Raw genomic sequence first — 21,350 nt, forward strand, 5'->3', positions numbered from 1 at the left:
GAAATGAATGGACACGACATACAAGAGTTAACTAATCATAAACACCTTGGCGTTATAATATCGAACAATGGATTATGTCACAATTATATTGAATATATCGTTAAAAAGCATATAAGCGACTAAACATAATTAGAAGACTCAAATTCTGTGTCGATAGATATAATTTGCAGAGAATATATACGAGTTTTATTCGACCTATTTTGGAATATGGAGATGTAATCTGGGATTGTAACAACCAGTCCATCATAGATAAAGTTGAAACGTTTAACAGTACGCCGCAAAAATTGTAACTGGGGCTTCAAAAGTTACCTCAATCGATAGAATTTATAAGGAGACTAGTAGGGAAATACTTTCTACAAGACGAGAACGGCATAGATTACTTCAAAAGATTTTGACAAATAATACACCGGCTTATCTACGTAATATTATACCAAACTTAATCACAGATCGGCATACCCATAACACGCGTCAATCTCGGAATATAACTGGGATTCGTACTCGCACAAATTTTTATTCAGAATATTTCGTACCGTCCGCCATTAAATTAGGGAATAAATTGCCTCATTTTATACGTAATTCCAGATCTTTAAACAGTGTTTAAAGATCACCTACGAAGGTTTGATAAAAAAAAAATGTCCTGCCTATCATCATAACGGATCAAGAATCTTTTTCCCGCAACCTAGTGGATTCACCGAATTGCGTTTGCGAATCAATATCTCATTTCTTATTACATTGTGATAGATATCGAGAACTTCGCAGTGAGACTCTATTTTCCCTAAATTTACCATTTATGTTAAATACCGATATTTTACCAGTTGGTTCTGATCAGATGACCGATGTTCAAAATAAGAAAGTTTTTATAAAGGGGCAGGCATTTATTCTAAAGAGTAAGAGATTTATTAACTGACTTGCAACTTGATTAATTTTATTTTCTTCCGAATTGAACTCTTCACCATTTCCTTTTCCACAATTCGTTAACAGTTTAAATAAAGTTATTAAGAGCATGCAATCTTTGTATTATATTTTTGTCAATATCGCAGGAGATGGACTTGTAAAAGCCTTGAGCCTTGTTTCCATATCCTGTCAGATATAAATTGTTTTGTATTAAATGACGTGTATTTTTGCTGAATAAATATGTTTAAATTAAAATGTCTTTCGAAAACACATTTTAATCTCTTACACTAAATGATGTTTCTACAAACAGATAAACGTGTAAGTTTTCCAATCATATTACTTTTGCAAATTGTGCTATGCTGTCCACATGTTTAAGGAGCAACTTCTCTTCATCAGTAGAATAATCAAATGCATAGGAATACTTAAATCTAAAACTGTAACTTTAAATGTTAATCTTTAAAATGGACCAACAGACTGTTTGTCGTCTCGAAAAAGGAAAAAAAAAGTGAAAGTTTTTTTTGATTTTTTTAAATAGATTTTTAATTGTATGTTTACTATCGTATCTTTTATCTGTCACCAAAATGTGTGAAAATGATTATTTTGGAATAAAGAACATTTATAGTAGTAGAACTTCCATCAGGTATATGTTCTACTGCGAAATTAAGTAACTGAAGGAATGATCTTACTTAAATGCTTGATGCATATGAATAGACTGTGAACAAAGTTACTTTTTTCAGATATCGATTCTTTAAATTTTTGATTTTATAATTTAAAGACTGACGATCTGTCTTACATCTATGTTTAAAATAAGCCACAAATTTGTAACGATTTATTTTCCCAAAATGTCTTGCTAACAAAATAACAAAAGTAAAAGAGTAATCAAGGGAACCACAGTTATAGCGGTAATCAAAAGAATGTAATCCAGGGACAAAGACCAGACATGGAAAACAGACATACACAACAAGAACATAAAGTAACTAAAATCATACATACAAAGTAACGAACGAAAATGAGCAACTCGGACTCCATTAGAACTGTGAACATGAACTAGGTACACCTGTAGAGTAAGCGTCCTCTGTTTTTCTAGAAACACCCACCGAGTTGCTCTTAAAAAGTCGAGTCCGGGGTAGATGAAAGAGGAAAAGAAAGCTATGACACGTTGAAAAAATCAGTTTTCATGGCGCAGATGGATCTCTCGCGAAAGGTTTGTTTACAGCATTTGAATTATATTGTTTACATAAAAACAATTGCATCACAATATTTTAGTTTCTACAATTAATAAATTTATAACACGAACAAACTCACTAAGTTTTTTATTTCATTGTTCAAGCAAATATGCGTATACCTTAAAAATATGCAGAACATGTTCAATATATAAAGTTCGGAATAATTTTCAAATTAAAAGGTGCGCTTAAAAGAAATTATATCAAATTATAATAAATATAATAAGAATAGCAGTATAGATGTGTTTATATATTTAACAACAACATCAAATGAATCAGTTTTCATCGATAAATTTTCTGAGTGTACGATTAAGAAAATTGTCGACTTGCAAGCACACTGAAAAAAAAACGTCACAAGTAACAGTTTTGAAAAAAAATGCATTAGGTCCATGTGTACGAAAAAGTAGTATATTGTTCCACATTTGTTTTCTGTTGTATTCTATCATTGACCTGAAAGGATTTCATATGTTTTTCACAAGTAGTACACTAGCTATTACTTAAGTATTCTACTGTATTAATTATCAAAGTTGTGGTTTTAATCAGCTTGTCACACTATTATTGTCTTTTTTCTGCTTTTTATATTTTGATTCTGTTATAATCTTCTGAAATCTTATCATTCCGTTTTTATCTGATTTTTTTTTTATTTTTGTCACAAAACATATAAAGTTACAAAAGTTAATGCGTTGCTCATAAATAGTCAAGTCCGGGGTAGACGAAAGAGAAAAGGAAAACTATTAAACATTGAACAAATCAGCCTTCATGGTGCAGATAAAAACACCGTAACAATCCATGAGTTCTTCATGACGACCATAAAGATCTGTAGTGATGACTTTAATCTTGGGAGCAACATCGAAAACTAGCTATAGCAGAGCTTGTATGGGGAAATCTTTCCATTCTATAGTATATGGGTGATTGTGAATGAGGAATGGGGAATTGGGAAAATGGGATATGGGTTGGGAATTGTGTATGGGGGATGGAAACTTGACTAGGGAAGATGTACAAGAATTTCAAAGTATATTTTTTATAGATAATGCAAATATTTGGTAGGAAATATGCAATGGTGATTCTATTGGGGGATGGTGATTTTTCAATGGGGAATGGGTAATGGGGATGGTATATGGTGTAAGTGGGAAGTTTATACCATTCAAGAGCTGTAGGTATCTTTTACAATTCCCTGGACAATTACTTAAAGAAATCTCTATATATTTAATAATAACAAAAAAATAAAATAATATTTAAAAATAATAAAAAAAAACCAAACAAACAAAAATTAAAGACCAACAAAACAAAAGCAAAAAGAAGACTTTTTATAGGGGCGTGTGTACAGTATGGCAGGCACAAAAAGTTGATGAATAAGGTAATATATTGTAAATTAACCTCCGACTTAATCACGACATAAATCATGTGTCTTGATAAAGTGCACACAAATTACAAGCAATATCGAAGATAATGGAATGTGATTTTTTGATAGAATAAAAACTGACGTACGGTTTGAAAAAAATATCATGGGGATTACAATCATTTTGTACAGGCACAGTGAATGTACATCGAAAACGAGGGATAAGATATCGACAAAACTCATTTATTCCCGGTACAAAATGATGAACGTTAGTCATCAACTAAGAGATGGCTTAACGTACACATAGGTTGCATGAAAATCTTAGAAGAAAAATCATATATCTCTATGATACTAATCGTTAATTTACTTGAGAAAAGACGGATTTTTTTTATTCTAGACGTATCGCATATACTCAATAGGATTTCTTAAAATAAAAAACCTTCCAATTCATGTGTAGGATTTTATTAACTGACAAAAATCATTAATATTTATATAGATATTAATATTGTATATATTTTCTTTAATAAATTGAACCAGTATGGTAAAACTTTATAATGCTATATTTACATATTTACATTTATTTAAAAAAAAAATACACGTATTTATGCATCAAAACATAGCTAAAACCATAAAAAAAACTTGAATTGCTCGCGAAGAAAACTAACAACAATTAAATGTTTCCATGATATTTAGCATCAAAACACACACAAATTTGTACGAACAGGTATCTTAAATAGGTTAATAAAACGCTTTAAATATCAATCCAGTACTAGAGTATGATGCGGTGAGGTATTTTTTATTTACAAATGTAATTCAAAGTAATGAAGAATATAGTATCATATTAATTTAAACAGACTTACTTTTTATTATCACACAAAACTTACAAATTTTCTTCTTATAACTTCAAAGGTTACTGCTCGTTATATTCTATCACTTCTGACATTTAAAATCATTTGTGTTTTTTTTGTTGTTGTTGTTCTTAGGAGTGTTAAAAAAGATATTTCGGATCAATTGACATTCCGGTCGTCCGATTCAGAACTTTGTTTTTAAGTCGGCACTTCCATTAATAAAAAGACAATTATACAACGAATGCTGTCAAATTTCCGTTGTTTGATATATTTACCTTTCTCTATGTATATAGCAAGTTTTATGCTGTAAATAGAATTTCTATGTGTGACCACGTGCTATCATTCTTAGAAATTTAAAGAAATAAGTGGACTGTGTTTTCACGCTTTAGAGTCATGAAGGTTCGGAAAACAAAAAAAGCTGGTATACATGCTTATAAATAAAGTAAAACAGGGTTTGGTTATAAAAAATTAGTCTTTTTTTTTTGTTGGGGCAAGACGTGTTGGTCGTATAATGGCATCTATGTATAGGTAGCTATTTCGATTTTGGAATTGTATATTTAATATCTTCCACTTGCTGTTTAAATGAAGTCCAATCTAATTTGATGCCAGGTGATAAAAAATTAATACAAAGGCCACACCACAATAAAAGACACATAAGTTCTAAATATTAAACTTAAAAAACAATTATGTCAAACATTCTTGTCAGTCAATCAAATAAATTAGGTTGTACTTTAAATGTGAATCTTTTCAACTTTTTCAACTTTTCAACGTTCCAGCAGCAATATTTCAGCTATATTCAGACGATGAACATGAAATTGATGATAAAATGAACATGAAACGATGATGAAATGAAAAAGGGATGGGACACAAGGACAATAGGGTCGACAAATTTTGATTGCCACTGGAAATAGGGAGACGTGGGTAGGGTCGGGCAATTTAGCCTCCTGTGGCGGAGCCCTATGGTTCCTACTCCGGGAGAATACCACAGTAGGGTTCTTCAACGTGCGAGGAACTTGGCATCTTTCCCAACACGGTGCACCACTATGGCTTGCGATCAGGTTTTCCGTATTATAGTACAGCTCTGGTAAGTAACTAATAATAATAATCAAAAGTGTTAACTTTGTATTTATTAATTTAAAGTTGAGAAAAGCTATTGTGATTTTTTGTTTTGTTGAATATATATATATATTTGCATTTGTTAATTTATTAAAATGTTAAACATAATGCATTTTTATTTAAAGCCTTAAATATGTAATAATAAGGTTATGACATGACTCGTGCTGATACCTGAGCGATATGGAAAATGCCATGTAATAACCTACATATATATATATATATCATATTTCACTTACAAAGAGGACAGTTGTTGACGAAAAAGATGAAGATGGGAATTCTGCTTTAGTTTTACCAATACTATAAAAAAAAAGTGGCAAAGCTCACTATAGGGTACCACAACTCCCGAAACTTGAATATAATAAAGTAGTCAAATAGGAAATTGATGTCGCACGAGTCTGATTCTATCGTAGCAACATCATAATACAGCATACCTTTAAGGAAGGAAGCTTCTATCAAAATATCAAGTGCTTGTGTCAAAAAGTGTGGATGGATGCACATAGACAACTATTGACCTCATGTTTTGAAAGCGGGGCATAATCAGAAAAGGAAATCAATATTTTGTGTTCAAATTTAGATTTTCGGTGATTTAAATGAAAAATAGATCTAGACAGCTCACAGTAAACTAAAGATAAAGTACACTGTGAAAGTACTTTGTTTCGTTAATACCAATATTCGTGAATTCGGGAAGAAATATGATTTCGTTGATTCTTGAATTCGTGACTTTGAGGTTTTCAATATACACATCAACTGGAATCTCCTTTTCGTTGGAAATCATATTTCGTAGTTGGACCTTTCAACAAAAACCATTAAATTTGGTACCTCACGAAAAATAGTGCTTTCACAGTAATAATGCGTATCGGTTTCTTTGACAAGTTCTGGAATAGATTTTTTTTTAAATAAAGTATATACTATCTTCTCCATTCAGCAATAACCAATCATTATGGTTAAATGTTTTCGTGTCAACTTAATGTCGTAATTTTGGTAAGATAGGCAGTACACGACATTATATCACTTCATTCTTCGAATACAAACGAGTCCTACTATTTATGTTCTGACTGGGCATACAGGAAACGAATGGCATGCAACTCTTGATCATCATCAAGATTTTCTTTTCTGGATTTTGCGTCTTGATCTGTACAACCTGTATGAATAATAAAAAAACTAATTAAAAGGTTGTTGGTGTGTGTGTAAAACCTTCACAGTGTTAAGGTTGTTATTGATCAAAACTAGCTGAAAAACGGAATGTAACTTACAGAGGAAACAATAAATTTCATTTTATAAATGTCACTGTTGAAAGTCGAAACAAATGTATTTGAGAAAATTTAACTAAGAATATCCAAAATCGCTGCGAAATGGCTTGTTTACTCTCTTTTGTATTTTAAAAGAGTTGAAAAAACTTCCTGTGTTCATATAAATTATCAGTTATGCTATGATAGAGAGATGTTAAACCACTTTTCGCTCTATATATGTATCCTAATTTTATTATTGCTCATTTCTCCTTGTAATATTGGTTGTCCTGATGTAACACATTAATGTTTGTGTGTGAGTGTATATAAAAAGTCTAAAATCTGATAAAGAAGTCTGTAGATACGCCTTTAAAATGATTTAGATGTAATACTGTATTTTCCTTTTGCAAAAACTAATTTGTAATACATAATGCTAATTATTGCGCCTATTGAGTGTCCTTGTTTCACCATTTTGTTTTTTTTATATTTACATGATGTGGAAACTCTTTAAGGTTTATCATTGATAATTCTATTTTCTCTCTTCTTTTGCTACCTGTGTTAAATCAGAAATACACTAACATGCCTCATTAAAATAAATCATTGTGTCTATATGATTATTCAACTAACCTTTCATGCATCTCATGAATAATCGTACGAAAAATGTAATTAAATTGAACGGAACTGGATGGCGCTTGCAGAACGATGTTATTATCGAATATCTCCAAAATTTCCACAATCTATCTGAATCCTTCTGGACTTCGTCGAATTTAAAGCTACAATGGAAAGTTTTTGTCACAATTTAAGTGTTTAAGAGCTATAACTATAGCTTCGTCAGTGTATAAACATTTAAAACCCATCACACGGTCAGGCAAGAGAAATGATAATTTTGGAACTAATTGTTGTAAGATGTTTTCTCAAGGGTTTTGGGTTTTATCTTATAATTTGAAACAAACAAATAAACAAACTACATGAACTGATATTAACCATTTAGAAAGATCCATAAATAACTATTTTTGATTTTACGATTGGAAAATCCTTTGTTTTGTTTTTTATTGTAAAATAAATAGCCGATTGCTATAATTTCAGTAGTATACATGATTATTCTCACAATTATTTATTAAAAATATAACAATTGAAGCTTTACAACGCAGAACACAGGTTGTTTGGTAAAATAAGCTTGAATTTGTTCTTATTATTTAAGTATATCTTAATAAAATGAATTGAAATTGTTACCTAAACAAAGCAATAATCAGATTAACAAGAAGGAGGTTAGTAATCAGTAGGTACAACGCTGCAATAATCAGTAGTGCCCAATCGTATTCCACACACCTCTCAATGTCAGGGTTTTCCGTCCATTCGGATTCAACGAAAGTGCATGTTCCATTGGCATTATTATCTCCTTAAATTGTGAAAATACATTAAATGTTTAAAACATTCGTCAACCAAATACAAAGAAACTAATCATATCAACATTGCAAATTTCAGTATGTAATGTAATACTTACCTTATGAAAATAGTTTTATGTTTTGCTGCTAGTATATGTGTATGCGTGTTTAATTTAAATACAACTGATATTTAATTCTGTCATTTTTTTTTTTAAATATTACAATAGCCATTAAATAGTTTGTTTCAAGTTTGAAAGATTTGACAATTAAATTACTTTGACTTAATTATGGAGAACCCATTTTTGTGATTTTTGAAGGAAGTGTGAGTTAAAAAATCCAACGGGTAACTACGCGCATGAATTTTAATTTAGACGGATTGATTTGAATATCAAATGTTCGTTCAAGTGAAATGGAAGTAGAAGTCATATCGAACAGTCGATGTCTTATCAAGCAGCCGCTATTTGAAACGCCATATTCATTGTTTATTAGCCCTTAACAAATTAGAGGCTATTGTCAGTGTTACCCATAGGTGACCTTTCGTATTTTTGCATTTTCCGTCTCTTTTCGATATTGGTTGTTATAAAACGTGGTGTTCGGTAAAGTATGTATAGAAATAAATGCTATGGCGCCTGAATTTTTCAATCACAGTAATTTTGACTTTCCGGAACTTATACTCACAATCGTAAAAAATGGAAACTTGATTCCTCGACGAATGTATCACATACGTAACTTCATTGAATTATTAGCCTTATCTACGAAGTTTTGATGCTTGTTGTGAAACACTTAAAAATTGGTTTGGAGATAATGTTTAAAAAATTGCAGACATATTCGCAGACTTTTTTAATTGACCATGAGAAAGTTTGTTTGTGGTTTGTTGGGGTTTAACGTCCGAGCAGCAATATTTCAGCTATATTCAGACAATTAACATGAAAAGGATGACAAAATGAACATGAAATGAAAAAAAGGATGGGTCACAAGGATAATAGGATCGAAAAATTTGAGGAACGTGGCATCTTTCCCAACACGGTGCACCACTAAGGTTTGCGGTCAGGTTTTCCGTATTATAGCCTGACAACCCCAGCATGTAACACGCCAGGGGTACCCCATTCCACCACCCGGGGCACACATCCCAGTTGCTCTGTGGGCAGAGCGCCTAGCCCCCGGCTAGGTTTCTGAGCACTATTTAGTCGGCTAATACGACAAGCTTAGCGCTGCTGCAGGCCTATTCTTTTAACAACCGGACCTGCACGGGGCCAATCCATCATATGAACATTTTAAATAATGTCAAAATTTAATCCATAATGCTACCTTGAAGATCCTCTAGAAATAACTCGCCATAGATCTGCCAATATGGTAACGCTATTATCTTCCAGATTCTCCAGTATTTTGGCCCTTTTGTTGACCACATATCATAATGACTTGGGTACATATTAGCATGATATAAGACTCCCGTGCACATCATAAATACAATCAGAATCCACACAAACTTAATCAGTTCAAGCAACTAAAGTAAAATAAAAGATCAGATAGTAAACATTTTTATACAGTTTATTGTCTCAACATAGAAAATATTCTCTTCACATTTAAGTCACTAAATAACAAAAGAACAGAAACAACAAACCAAAAATTAAAAAAAATAAACATGCATCAAAACAAGAAGAAGAAATTTAAGATAACCATGTTTCCTGGTTGTCTAACAGTGTAATGTTAGAAAAGAATTTGTAGATCGACTCTACTTTAGTCAATTAGAATGTCTTATCTCCAACAGTTATTGCTTAAAGCACTGTGCACTTTCTATGAATAGCTGTTTGTTTGTTTGTTTGTTGGGGTTTAACGTCCGAGCAGCAATATTTCAGCTATATTCAGACGATGAACATGAAATGGATGATAAAATGAACATGAAATGAAAAAAAAAGGATGGGACACAAGGACAATAAGGTCGACAAATTTTGATTGCCACTGGAAAAAGGGGGGATGGGTAAGGTCAGGCAATTTAGCCTCCTGTAGCGGAGCGCAAAGGTTCCTACTCCTATCGAATACCACAGCAGGGTTCTTAAACGTGCGAGGAACGTGGCATCTTTCCCAACACGGTGCACCACTATGGTTTGCGGTCAGGTTTTCCGTATTATAGCCTGACAACCCCAGCATGTAACACGCCAGGGGTACCCCATTCCACCACCTGGGGCACACATCCCAGTTGCTCTGTGGGCAGAGCGCCTAGCCCCCGGCTAGGTTTCTGAGCACTATTTAGTCGCCTTATACGACAAGCTTAGCGCTGCTGCAGGCCTATTCTTTTAACACCCGGACCTGCACGGGGCTCTATGAATAGCATAATAATCGCTTTTTCTAAAAAAGAGTACGAGTTTAAAGACATGGTCACCATACATTTTAGCCGCTTGAATCTTACTGTGAAGGGAAGTTTGAAAAGAAAATGTTTAACATTATAATGATTCATTACCCGAACATGGACATCCGTTGATCGTCTTTGTGGCAACATCCCTTCAGCACCTGCGTATGGAGTGTTTATATCACAACTCATACGTTAAGTCAGCTTGCCGAAACTACGCAGTCTTTTTGTATCGCGCTAGAATTCTAACAAATAGGCTTCTGGAACAGGATATTGTTGCTACAAGAATGAAGTTTAATAGTCGTCATCATGAACTCGTGGATCGTTACGGTGTATCATCCATCTGCGCCATTGAAACTTATTTGTTCAACGTGTCATAGTTTTTTCCACTTTAGACTACCCCGGACTTTTTATCAGCAACTCGGCGGGTGTTTCTAGAAAAACAGAGGACTCTTACCTTACCGGTGCACCTGGTCCATGCTCCCAGTTTTTAGTGAAGTCAAAGTTGCTCATTTGCTTCTGTTACTTTGTATGTATGATTTTAGTTACTTTATGTTCTTTGTTGTATATGTCTGTTTTCCATGTATGGTCTTTGTCCCTGGATTACATTCTTTTGATTACCGCTATAACCTTGGATCCCTTGATTACTCTTTTGAAGATATAAACAGTGTTATTTTTTTTTTATATTTTTATAGCTATGGGCGTGGAAATGTATGGTGAAGCCTAGTCTTTTCCATCAGTTCCAATATGAAAATTTAAGAAAAAAAAAATGTTTTGAGGCTGGTTTTATTATATCCAAGAACTACTGAAATTATTTACAATGGTTAAAATTCCACCTTTGAATAATTTTATCTAATGTAAAGCAAGTTTCACAAAAAGTTTTTTTCTATGTTGTGAATATATAAGTAAGCAGCATATAAAGAGAAATTAAATCCTAACGTTGTTCACGAAAGGTACAATACTATACCATACCATTTCACCTATCATGATGATCTTAGGGCCAAAATAGCTATTGATAATCATACACCGTAGAAACCTCATGTAAATAGCAAACAACCCAAGACTGTACAGTCGCAATGTCAGTCTGTAGTACTCTGTGGAGTTGATACTTCTCGCTATAATAGCTGTCACAATAAATGCATACGAGAAAAACGTCAACAAATTCCAGAAGTTACAGACGGCCCTTTTGAATAGAAAGAAGAACCCATGCTTCTTTTCTTTGCAGCAGTTGTTCCTGATTACAAGCTGAAATTTAATTGCATTATAATAACATTCATGCTTTATCTTAGCAAAGTTTTTGTCATTTAAATATGATAGGCAAATCGGCCAACACTAGTAGGAGAAAAGAGATTTATTTGAGTTACGCAACTCTTCTGTTGAAAATTTCATACAGAAGTGGTAAAGTGTCATTTTTGTCATCTCTGTAAATGTCTTAACCGACAAAAGTAAAACAATTTGATAACGATAAAAGTGTATATATTTTAACAACGAGCAATCTCTTTTTAAAAGATTAAAATGACAAAATGGATAATTTTCTTCGCAATATGTCAATAAAAACAACTAAAATATAGACAAATCGTTCCTGAAAGAAATAACTAGTATCGCTTTGATATTCGAAATTGTTAGTTCGGCCAATCTTATATAAAATCGTTTCATATTTTTATGACATTTAAGTGCTATCCAATACTTACCGCCACAATATATTCCTCAATAATATCTGCAACAACCCATACATATAACAACCATTCGTAGATACCAATGTCACCGATACTGTTGATAACTTTTAGGTTAGTCAGGATGAAAGCACTGTATATGACTATAAGTGCTAACACAAACAACTGTGAATATTAAAACAGCAGCAAGTTCAGAAATATTTTTAAAAATCACAATAGCAATATGATATTTCGAAAAAAAAAAATAATTTCAGAAGTAACACCACTTCTGATTGGAATAAAAAAAATCCTCCATAATTTTATAGACCAAATATTGAAATGAAGTCATCAAACTTGTTTTAATGATTTACTCTTTGAGTTCTGATACTTAAATTAAATTATTAGGATTATTTTTACGGTCCATTTGAAATAACCTCAACGTCCGTGATGTCTACTTGGAAATTACATGTGGTTATTCCTTCATAGACCAAAAAAATATATAGAAGTCGTTCGTTAAAAAGACAGAAAATTACTTTATATACACTAACAGTGCATACAAACAAAATAAATAAATGAAATAACATAAATAAAAAAAATGCCATCAATATGCATACGATTTTCGTTCGCATTAAATAAAATACCTATCATATGAATATTGCAAATTTCCGAACATGCTGTACACGTATTTCGAGGACTACCCTTTAAGTACTCAAAACCAAAAACAAATCGAAATAGGAAGCAAAATTCAGAATCGATATGTTCTACCGAAATAAGTCAAAGGAGCTAAATATAATATTACTATGATGCCTCATTGTTTTAGGGGATTTCGAAATTTGTTTTCTATCTACGATATATGGAAAGACTAGACTCAAACATTGGAATTAAAGAGATATTTACAAGTACAAAAGGGTAGAATAAATTAAATTAATATTTGAATGAGAATAACAACTCACGTAATGTATAATGAAGACCGATATTGGAGAAAGAAATGCTTGACACGTTCTACAAGATCCATAATAGCAGCAGCAACAGAGGTTCTGCAAGATAATAAATACAGAATTAGCCTACTGCATAGAACCTGAGAACATCTACAGTGTAAATACATTTGATTAAAAACAAACAGACGGTTTAACCAGTTCAAATATACTTTGCACTTCCCAATAGTGCCAATAGATTATCACTAGTGTCCAGTGCTAAAAAAATTTCAAAATGAACTTTAGCTCTTACTGCCTTCTGTAAATGCAATACATAATGTAACAGATTGTTTCGGCACGCCATTATGAAATATCATTCGTCATAATAACAAAAAGAAAAGAAGATAATTATGACATATTTTCCATGAATCTTCTTTCAAATAAGAGACAAAATTTCCATTATACAATTTATGTTTGCCTTTGCAACTATTCGTCACAAGACGGAATTTTACAATTTATAATTAACGACGATAGACCTATGTCCAGTGTGATCAAGGCCAACCTTATACATGCACGTTGCGCTCATTTTCTCTTTCCCGAAAGATAAGTAAAAACATACCAAAACACCCATAACTTTTTTTCTATGTCTAAATTTGTAATAATAAAAATGAATTATCCATGCTGACACTTTTTCATGACACAGATTCTTTTTAAAGACAATTTTCTATGAATGCCTTTAAATACTGAAGTACGCTGTAGTAAACAATTCAGTCCATAAAAACTAAATTCTCTAGTAAAAGATATATGTGGTCGCTACACAAGTCACTTGAGAAAGAAAAAAAAATCCTGACATCAAAATTGTACAATTTAAACTAGGCATACCGTGAGCAAAGTTAATGATGAAAAAGAGTTGTTCCGCTCTTTATGAAAATTTTGATTAAATAAAATTATAATTTATTAATATGAATTAAAATTAGAATTACTATTTGATGTTTTGGCTTTATTTGTTTGTTTGTTTGTTGGGGTTTAACGTCCGAGCAGCAATATTTCAGCTATATTCAGACGATGAACATGAAATTGATTATAAAATGAACATGAAATGAAAAAGGGATGGGACACAAGGACAATCGTGTCGGCAAATTTTGATTGCCACTGGAAATAGAAAGAGGATGGGTAGGGTCGGGCAATTTAGCCTACTGTGGCGGAGCCCTATGGTTCCTACTCCGGGAGAATACCACAGTAGGGTTCTTTAACGTGCGAGGAACGTGACATCTTTCCCAACACGGTGCACCACTATGGTTTGCGGTCGGGTTTTCCGTATTATAGCCTGACAACCCCACCATTTAACATTCCACCACCTGAGGCACACATCCCAGTTTCTCTGTGAGCAGAGCGCCTAGCCCACGGCTAGGTTTCTGAGCACTATTTAGTCGCCTTTTACGACAAGCTTAGCGCTGCTGCAGGCCTATTCTTTTAACACCCGGACATGCACGGGGCATTTAAGAATAAGGGCAACAACGTTCTTTAGATTTAAATATACGATGTAATAACTACATAAAATTGATTTTTAGGAATTAACTAAAAAAATTGTATTCTACGTTTAATGAAATACAAGTCAGATTTTAAAATAGAAATATATTAAAATGCCTCACATTTTGTACTTAACCAAATGTTATATCCGTTTTGTTATGGATTTTGAAAATTTGCATATACAAACCTACAAACAAAACCGTTTTTTTTTTTTTGCGTGAAGTACCTTGCACCAGTCTGTCAATTTTGATGCTGCTGCTGTTTTATATTTGTCCGAGGGGTTTTCATGAGAATTTTCACCGTTTGGGGATTCACTGATTTTAGAATCTGAGTCATCGCTGTCTGAATTTGTATCATCTATGCTATCAGGGTTTCTATTATACCACATTCTACTTAGCTGCCTCTGGATACATGGATGACCAATTACATCAAGCATATTATTCTCATATGCACAAGCCATAGGCGATGTTTGCATTCCCCAAAATGTTCCTTCTTGTCCCATAAGCCTCATGGCTTCAAACTCTTTTTCTTCGTACAAGATATTCTGCATTTCAATGACTCTGGTCTCAAACAATCTGTTTTGAAGACGTTTTTAAGTTAGAATTTTTTTATTTTTTTTAAATTAATATGCAAGATTATAATGCGTAAAGGGGAATAATTTTCTAGAGTTTAAATGATCTATTTTACAGTGAAACAAAATTATTTAAAGCTATGGATCACAAATTTATGACAAGACCTTTTGACTAAGTGGAAATGGATTATTATTTATTTTGTAAAAAATAAAAAAAAAACTAACAATGAATTTTTTATTTGTTTTTCTGTATGAGACTGCAGGGCTGTAAGCTTTGAAAATATTTCAAAAAGTATACTAGGGTCGAGAATATACATTGTATTTTTGACAATACCAAAACTTTTTTGCTGTTCCAATTTAAAAAAAATCACCTATCAACTTTAAGTTTGATTTTGAAGAGTTTTGGTTTCTTTTTCCTCGGGTCCTTTCAGAGTTACTTATAGGCGTGTGTTTACACTTGTTAAATACCTGTGGCCATTGAAAGTTATCATGGATAAAGGTTAAACGCTGGTGCATTCGTTTCAATTCATCGTATCCGTTTGTTTTCATCTTTTTGTCAATATTAATTCTAAACATTCATTAAATATCAAAATAACTCATATAATAGATATAATTAGAACGCCTATTCTAACTACTAGCGATTGTTTTCGAATTTGAAATGGCCGTCAAAACCCAGCCCGGTAAATCTCTGATACAAAAATCGATATTTTTTTTCATATCAAATTCCACCATTTATTCAGTCGGTAATTGACATTTGTGTGGGGTTTTAAACGTAAAAAATGATATTCTTGTCTGCTTATTTATATAGGTTTCAGATAACTCACTTTGAATGACTTAGTAAATCTTGTCTAAGTTTACGATCCTTTGCAGACTCGACACTATCGGCCATGTTTCTAAGAAGACTGCTTGCCATTATCGCCGATACTTTAAATAATACACAAAATTGTATTGGCTTATTCATATATCATCTGAGATGTTTCGGTGTTTCCTAGGCAAACTATATCAAATTCTGTTTATCATATTATTCAATACTTTAACGTTTCTAATGTCAAACACATTACTTACAACGTAAGTGGCAAGTATTTTTGTCAGGACGATATGGATACTGATCAACTTTATGAATGTTTCAACTAAAGCTTGTAAGTAACACATATGCCTAAGCCTTTGTTTGCTACACACATAAATAATGTAATAATATTGTATAATACATATAACAGTTAATTGAGAAACGTCAATCGATGGCGGTTGCTGTGTTTGCGGTATTTGACATTATAAGCAATTAAGCTAGAGAACATTAGTCAAGTTGCAGGTTTCTACTCGTCAAGATAACAAACTAAAGATTATTCGATTTAAATATGCATCGGTTAAAAAATCTTAAACGCTTGTGAAAAGGCACTCACATAGCTGATTTCCCCTACACTTCGTCCAGAAGACACCTGCCAATTCCTTCTTGTCTAAGAACAAAGCCCATGCTAGAAGATCTTGATATATTTCTGAAATTAGTATATAAAAATTTAGTATACATAACAAGGTAAGGACTTTTGTCCCGTTTGTGAGTCATAAATTCAATTTACCAAAGTTTGTTTGTTGGGTTTTAACGTCCGAGCAGCAATATTTAATCTATATTCAGACAATGAAATTGAAATGGATGATAAAATGAACATGAAATGTTTGTTTGTTTGTTGGGGTTTAACGTCCGAGCAGCAATATTTCAGCTATATTCAGACAATGAACATGAAATGGATGATGAAATGAACATGAAATGAAAAAAAAAGGATGGGTCACAAGAATAATAGGGTCAACCAATTTTAACTGCCACTGGAAAAAGGGGGATGGATAAGGTAGGGCAATTTAGCCTCCTGTGGCGGAGCGCAAAGGTTCCTACTCCTATCGAATACCACAACAGGGTTCTTTAACGTGCGAGGAACGTGGCATCTTTCCCAAAACGGTGCAGCACTATGGTTTGCAGTCAGGTTTTTCCGTATTATAGCCTGACAACCCCAGCATGTAACACGCCAGGGGTACCCCATTCCACCACTTGGGGCACACATCCCAGTTGCTCTGTGGGCAGAGCGCCTAGCCCCCGGCTAGGGTTCTGAGCACTATTTAGTCGCCTTATACGACAAGCTTAGCGCTGCTGCAGGTCTATTCTTTTAACACCCGGACCTGCACGGGGCAACATGAAATGAAAAAAAAAAAGGATGGGTCACAAGGATAATAGGGTCGACAAATTTTGATTGCCACTGGAAAAAGGGGGATGGGTAAGGTAGGGCAATTTAGCCTCCTGTGGCGGAGCGCTAAGGTTCCTACTCCTATCGAATACCACAGCAGGGTTCTTTAACGTGCGAGGAACGTGGCATCTTTCCCAACACGGTGCACCACTATGGTTTGCGGTCAGGTTTTCCGTATTATAGCCTGACAACCCCAGCATGTAACACGCCAGGGGTACCCCATTCCACCACCTGGGGCACACATCCCAGTTGCTCTGTGGGCAGAGCGCCTAGCCCACGGCTAGGTTTCTGAGCACTACTTAGTCGCCTTATACGACAAGCTTAGCGCTGCTGCAGGCCTATTCTTTTTAACACCCGGACCTGCACGGGGTTCTACATCACCGATGCTTCAGTATAAATTTAAATAGCTGTTCAGTTGTTTTCTAGATGTGTTGAATGTATTTGAGGCAAAAAAGACCAAATTGAGAAAATATGATGTGCCACCCATTGCCTGATTCTTACACAGAATGGTACCTAATTAGCTGTGAACAATATGCACGATAGATTTCTTTTAAAAAAATAAGATCTCGCACGACCCTCGTTTAGGAAAAGTGAAAAACATCACGTATTTCAGTTCAAAAACTTAAACTTTAAAGTTCCAAATTCTAGTTTTAGGAACCCGGATTACATTTGAAATATAGATTACTTTGATGATATTTGGAAAGGCCATTTTAAAAGTTATAGTTCAACTTGACTAAATTTAAGTACAGTTCGCGAAAGTTAACATTTAGAACATAACAAAACATACGTTATTTGTGAGTTTTTTATATTGTTATGTATGAATTAAACAATAAAGTTAAGGGTGGTTTGATTGATTGATTGATTGTTGGGGTTTAATATTCAGATAATGAACATGAAATGATGGCGAGATGAAAAAAAAGGATGGGAAACAAGGACAATGGGGTCGACAAATTTTGATTACCTTTGGAAATAGGGAGAGGTGGGTAGGGTCGGGCAATTTACCCTCCTGTGGCGGAGCCCTATGGTTCCTACTCCGGGGGAATACCAGTAGGGTTCTTTAACGTGCGAGGAACGCGGCATCTTTCCCAAAACGGTGCACCACTATGGTTTCCGGTCAGGTTTTTCCGTATTATAGCCTGACAACCCCAGCATGTAACACGCCAGGGGTGCCCCATTCAAACACCTGGGGCACACAATCCAGGGTTCTGAGCACTATTTAGTCGTCTTTTACGTCAATCTTAGGGCTGCTGAAAGCCTTTTCTTCTTGACACCCGGACTTGCATCCGGGGGCTAGGGTGCTCTGCCCACAGAGCAACTGGGATGTGTGCCACAGGTGGTGGAATGGGGTACTCCTGGCGTGTTGCATGCTGGGGTTGTCAGGCTATAATACGGAAAACCTGACCGCAAACCATAGTGGTGCATCATGTTGGGAAAGATGCCACGTTCCTCGCACGTTAAAGTACCCTACTGTGGTATTCTCCCGGAGTAGGAACCAGAAGGCTCCGCCACAGGAGGCTAAATTGCCCGATCCTACCCACCTTTCCCTAATTCCAGTGGCAATCTAAATTTGTCGACCCCATTGTCCTTGTGTCCCATCCCTTTTTTCATTTCATCACCATTTCATGTTCATTTTATCATCAATTTCATGTTCATCGTCTGAATATAGCTGAAATATTGCTGCTCTGACGTCAAACCCCAACAAACAGGCAAATAGCCATTTTTTATCTGACAATTTTTACCTGAGTTATGGGAAATTGATTGTTTTCCAGCATTTAATACTATAGTAACATTTTTGGACGCAAATTCATTATCATTGTTGAATGAATTTTGTTCAAATGTTGTAAGATTGTTAAGTACATTATGTAGCAGGGTTGGGGTAATTGAAATCGGCAGTTTTTCTTAAAATGATTTTTAAAAAAATACTTTTCAATTGCTTTTTAATGATAAATCAATCATTCTGCTGGAAATAGTTTTGAAAGCTAATAAGGCAAGTTTGAAAACATACTAAATACATAACATTGAAATTTGAAAAGGTACGAAAGTGTCAAACAAAACAAAAAAAAAAGTGTGTTTGAAAAGTGAAATAATTTTTATTTTATTTTTAAAGTTTATTGTTTAGAATTTTATGTAGACATCATGACATAATTATAATTATGTACACTGGTATGATCTTGTATTTACAATGTTGTTTATACTATCTAGCTGCATCTTGTTTATGCAATTAAAGCTAACTTTTGTTCCTCTGTCATATATTGTGTTCTTTCAAAGCATTAAGTATTTGAAAAGTAATTAATTACACTTTCAAAAGTATTTGAAAAATTTAAAATACACTTTAAAAATCATAGTAATTGCATTGACATGTAATTGGCAAATTGAAAAATTTTAATAACTTTTAGAAGTATTTGAGCCCATCACTGTTATCCTGTTATGAACATTCGTAGTTGATCAGAATGAACCGCTTTTTTGGTTCTACAAATTTTACGGGACATGGACTTTTTTCCTATATTGAAAATGTATTATGATGCTCTTAAACACAATCTTGTTGAATTCTAAGGTTTTTTTATTATTCTTTTCTGTATCGATTTTGCTACCCTTTATTGTTTCTTTTCCGATAACCTTACCTGTAGATTTTGTTTCATTCGTTTCTTCATTCTCACTTTTATCTTTTTCATAACCCTTTTCATTTGAACCTGCAAAATAAACTGAATGAGTATTTAAGTACAACTGTCTTTTTCCCAAGTCTCCAAAATAACCTAACGAATCATGGGAACTAGGATTCGAACGGTGGGAGAATGAAAAACATAATCCAGTCATAACGACTAAACAAGGTGAAAAGACGCGCACAACAACAATAAATAAATAAAATAAAATTATTGAACCTATGCAATTATATATTACATGTAAATGAGCAACCATGGGCATTAACTTTGTAGACGCAAATCCTCTAACATCGCTGAAATGGATTTTGTTCAAATTTAAAGGATTGCTAGATACAATATCAAGTTGATCAAATTTCACCGCCATTTTGGTTAGACAAATAAAACGGAGTTACAAGACTTGAATTTTTATTCTGCATTGAACACGACTGAAACACTATGGACCTAATTCATCTCAAAACGCTGAATGCATTTTGTTCAAATTTTGTAGAATCGTTCAGAACTATACTTTGTTAATTCAGATCTTTAAATAGTAAAGATATATGAAGAAAATTCACGACATATTTGCAAGTACAAAAGTTGTCAGGATTATAGCTGATGTAAGCTAAAAAATCTTTCTTCTAACTTTTTTTGTAACTCAGCATTTGACAACCTGCGTTATTTTGATCAAAATTCAATAAAATGCTCTTTTTAACAATTGATTTGCATGTCCGGGTGTCAAAAGAATAGGCGAGCAGCAGCGCTATGGTTGCCGTAAAAGGCGACTTAATAGTGCTCAAAACCCCAGCTAGGGGCTACGGCGCTCTGGCCACAGAGCAACTGGAATGGGGTATCCCTGGCATGTTACATGCTGGGGTTGTCAGGCTATAATACGGAAAACCTGACCGCAAAACCATAGTGGTGCACCGTGTACCGAAAGATGCCACGTTCCTCGCACGTTTGAGAACCCTGCTGTGGTATTCTCCCGGAGTAGGAACCATAGGTCTCCGCCACAGGAGGATAAAATGCCCGACCCTACCCACCTCTTCCTATTTCCAGTGGCAATAAAAATTTGTCGATCCCATTATCCTTGTGTCCCATTCAATTTTTTATTTCATCATTTCATGTTCATTATATCATCCATGTCATGTTCATCGCCTGAATACTGCTGAAATATTGCTGCTCGGGCGTTAAACCCCAACAAACAACATCAATATTGAGTTACCCTTTACTGTTTCTTTTCCGTTATTCATCCTTGTAGATTTTGTTGTTATCAATTCTTCATTTGCAGATTCACTCTTTTTATTTGGAGCCCCGTGCTGGTCCAGGTGTTAAAAGAATAGGCCTGCAGCAGCGCTAAGCTTGTCGTAAAAGGCGACTAAATAGTGCTCAGAACCCTAGCCGGGGGCTAGGGCGCTCTGCCCACAGAGCAACTGGG

General features: G+C 34.0%; 1 protein-coding gene across 6 annotated transcripts in view; it reads right to left on the reverse strand.

Annotated features, from left to right (window-relative positions):
- Positions 1-3,902: 3,902 nt before the first annotated feature.
- The window catches only part of LOC148622100 (transient receptor potential cation channel subfamily M member-like 2), a 48,723-nt gene continuing 31,275 nt past the window's right edge, over positions 3,903-21,350 (reverse strand). For 3 of the 6 annotated variants that reach the window (XM_088571666.1, XM_088571664.1, XM_088571665.1), the window contains 11 exons: positions 19,898-19,966; positions 16,446-16,538; positions 15,870-15,969; positions 14,701-15,049; positions 12,984-13,067; positions 12,070-12,216; positions 11,351-11,623; positions 9,340-9,535; positions 7,880-8,045; positions 7,274-7,419; positions 3,903-6,561 (listed from right to left, as the gene is read on the reverse strand). In XM_088571666.1, coding sequence (XP_088427792.1) covers positions 6,461-6,561; positions 7,274-7,419; positions 7,880-8,045; positions 9,340-9,535; positions 11,351-11,623; positions 12,070-12,216; positions 12,984-13,067; positions 14,701-15,049; positions 15,870-15,969; positions 16,446-16,538; positions 19,898-19,966 — 1,724 coding nt within the window. In that variant the 3' untranslated portion in view covers positions 3,903-6,460. Of the gene's footprint in view, positions 6,562-7,273; positions 7,420-7,879; positions 8,046-9,339; positions 9,536-11,350; positions 11,624-12,069; positions 12,217-12,983; positions 13,068-14,700; positions 15,050-15,869; positions 15,970-16,445; positions 16,539-19,897; positions 19,967-21,350 lie in introns of those variants that run through there. The other 3 variants (XM_088571667.1, XR_015920570.1, XR_015920571.1) reach the window with 3 other exon arrangements.

The sequence above is a fragment of the Perna viridis genome, chromosome 3 (assembly GCF_037379345.1).
Source record: "Perna viridis isolate PV_CMFRI_1.1 ecotype Kerala chromosome 3, ASM3737934v1, whole genome shotgun sequence".
Lineage (NCBI taxonomy): Eukaryota > Metazoa > Mollusca > Bivalvia > Mytilida > Mytilidae > Perna > Perna viridis.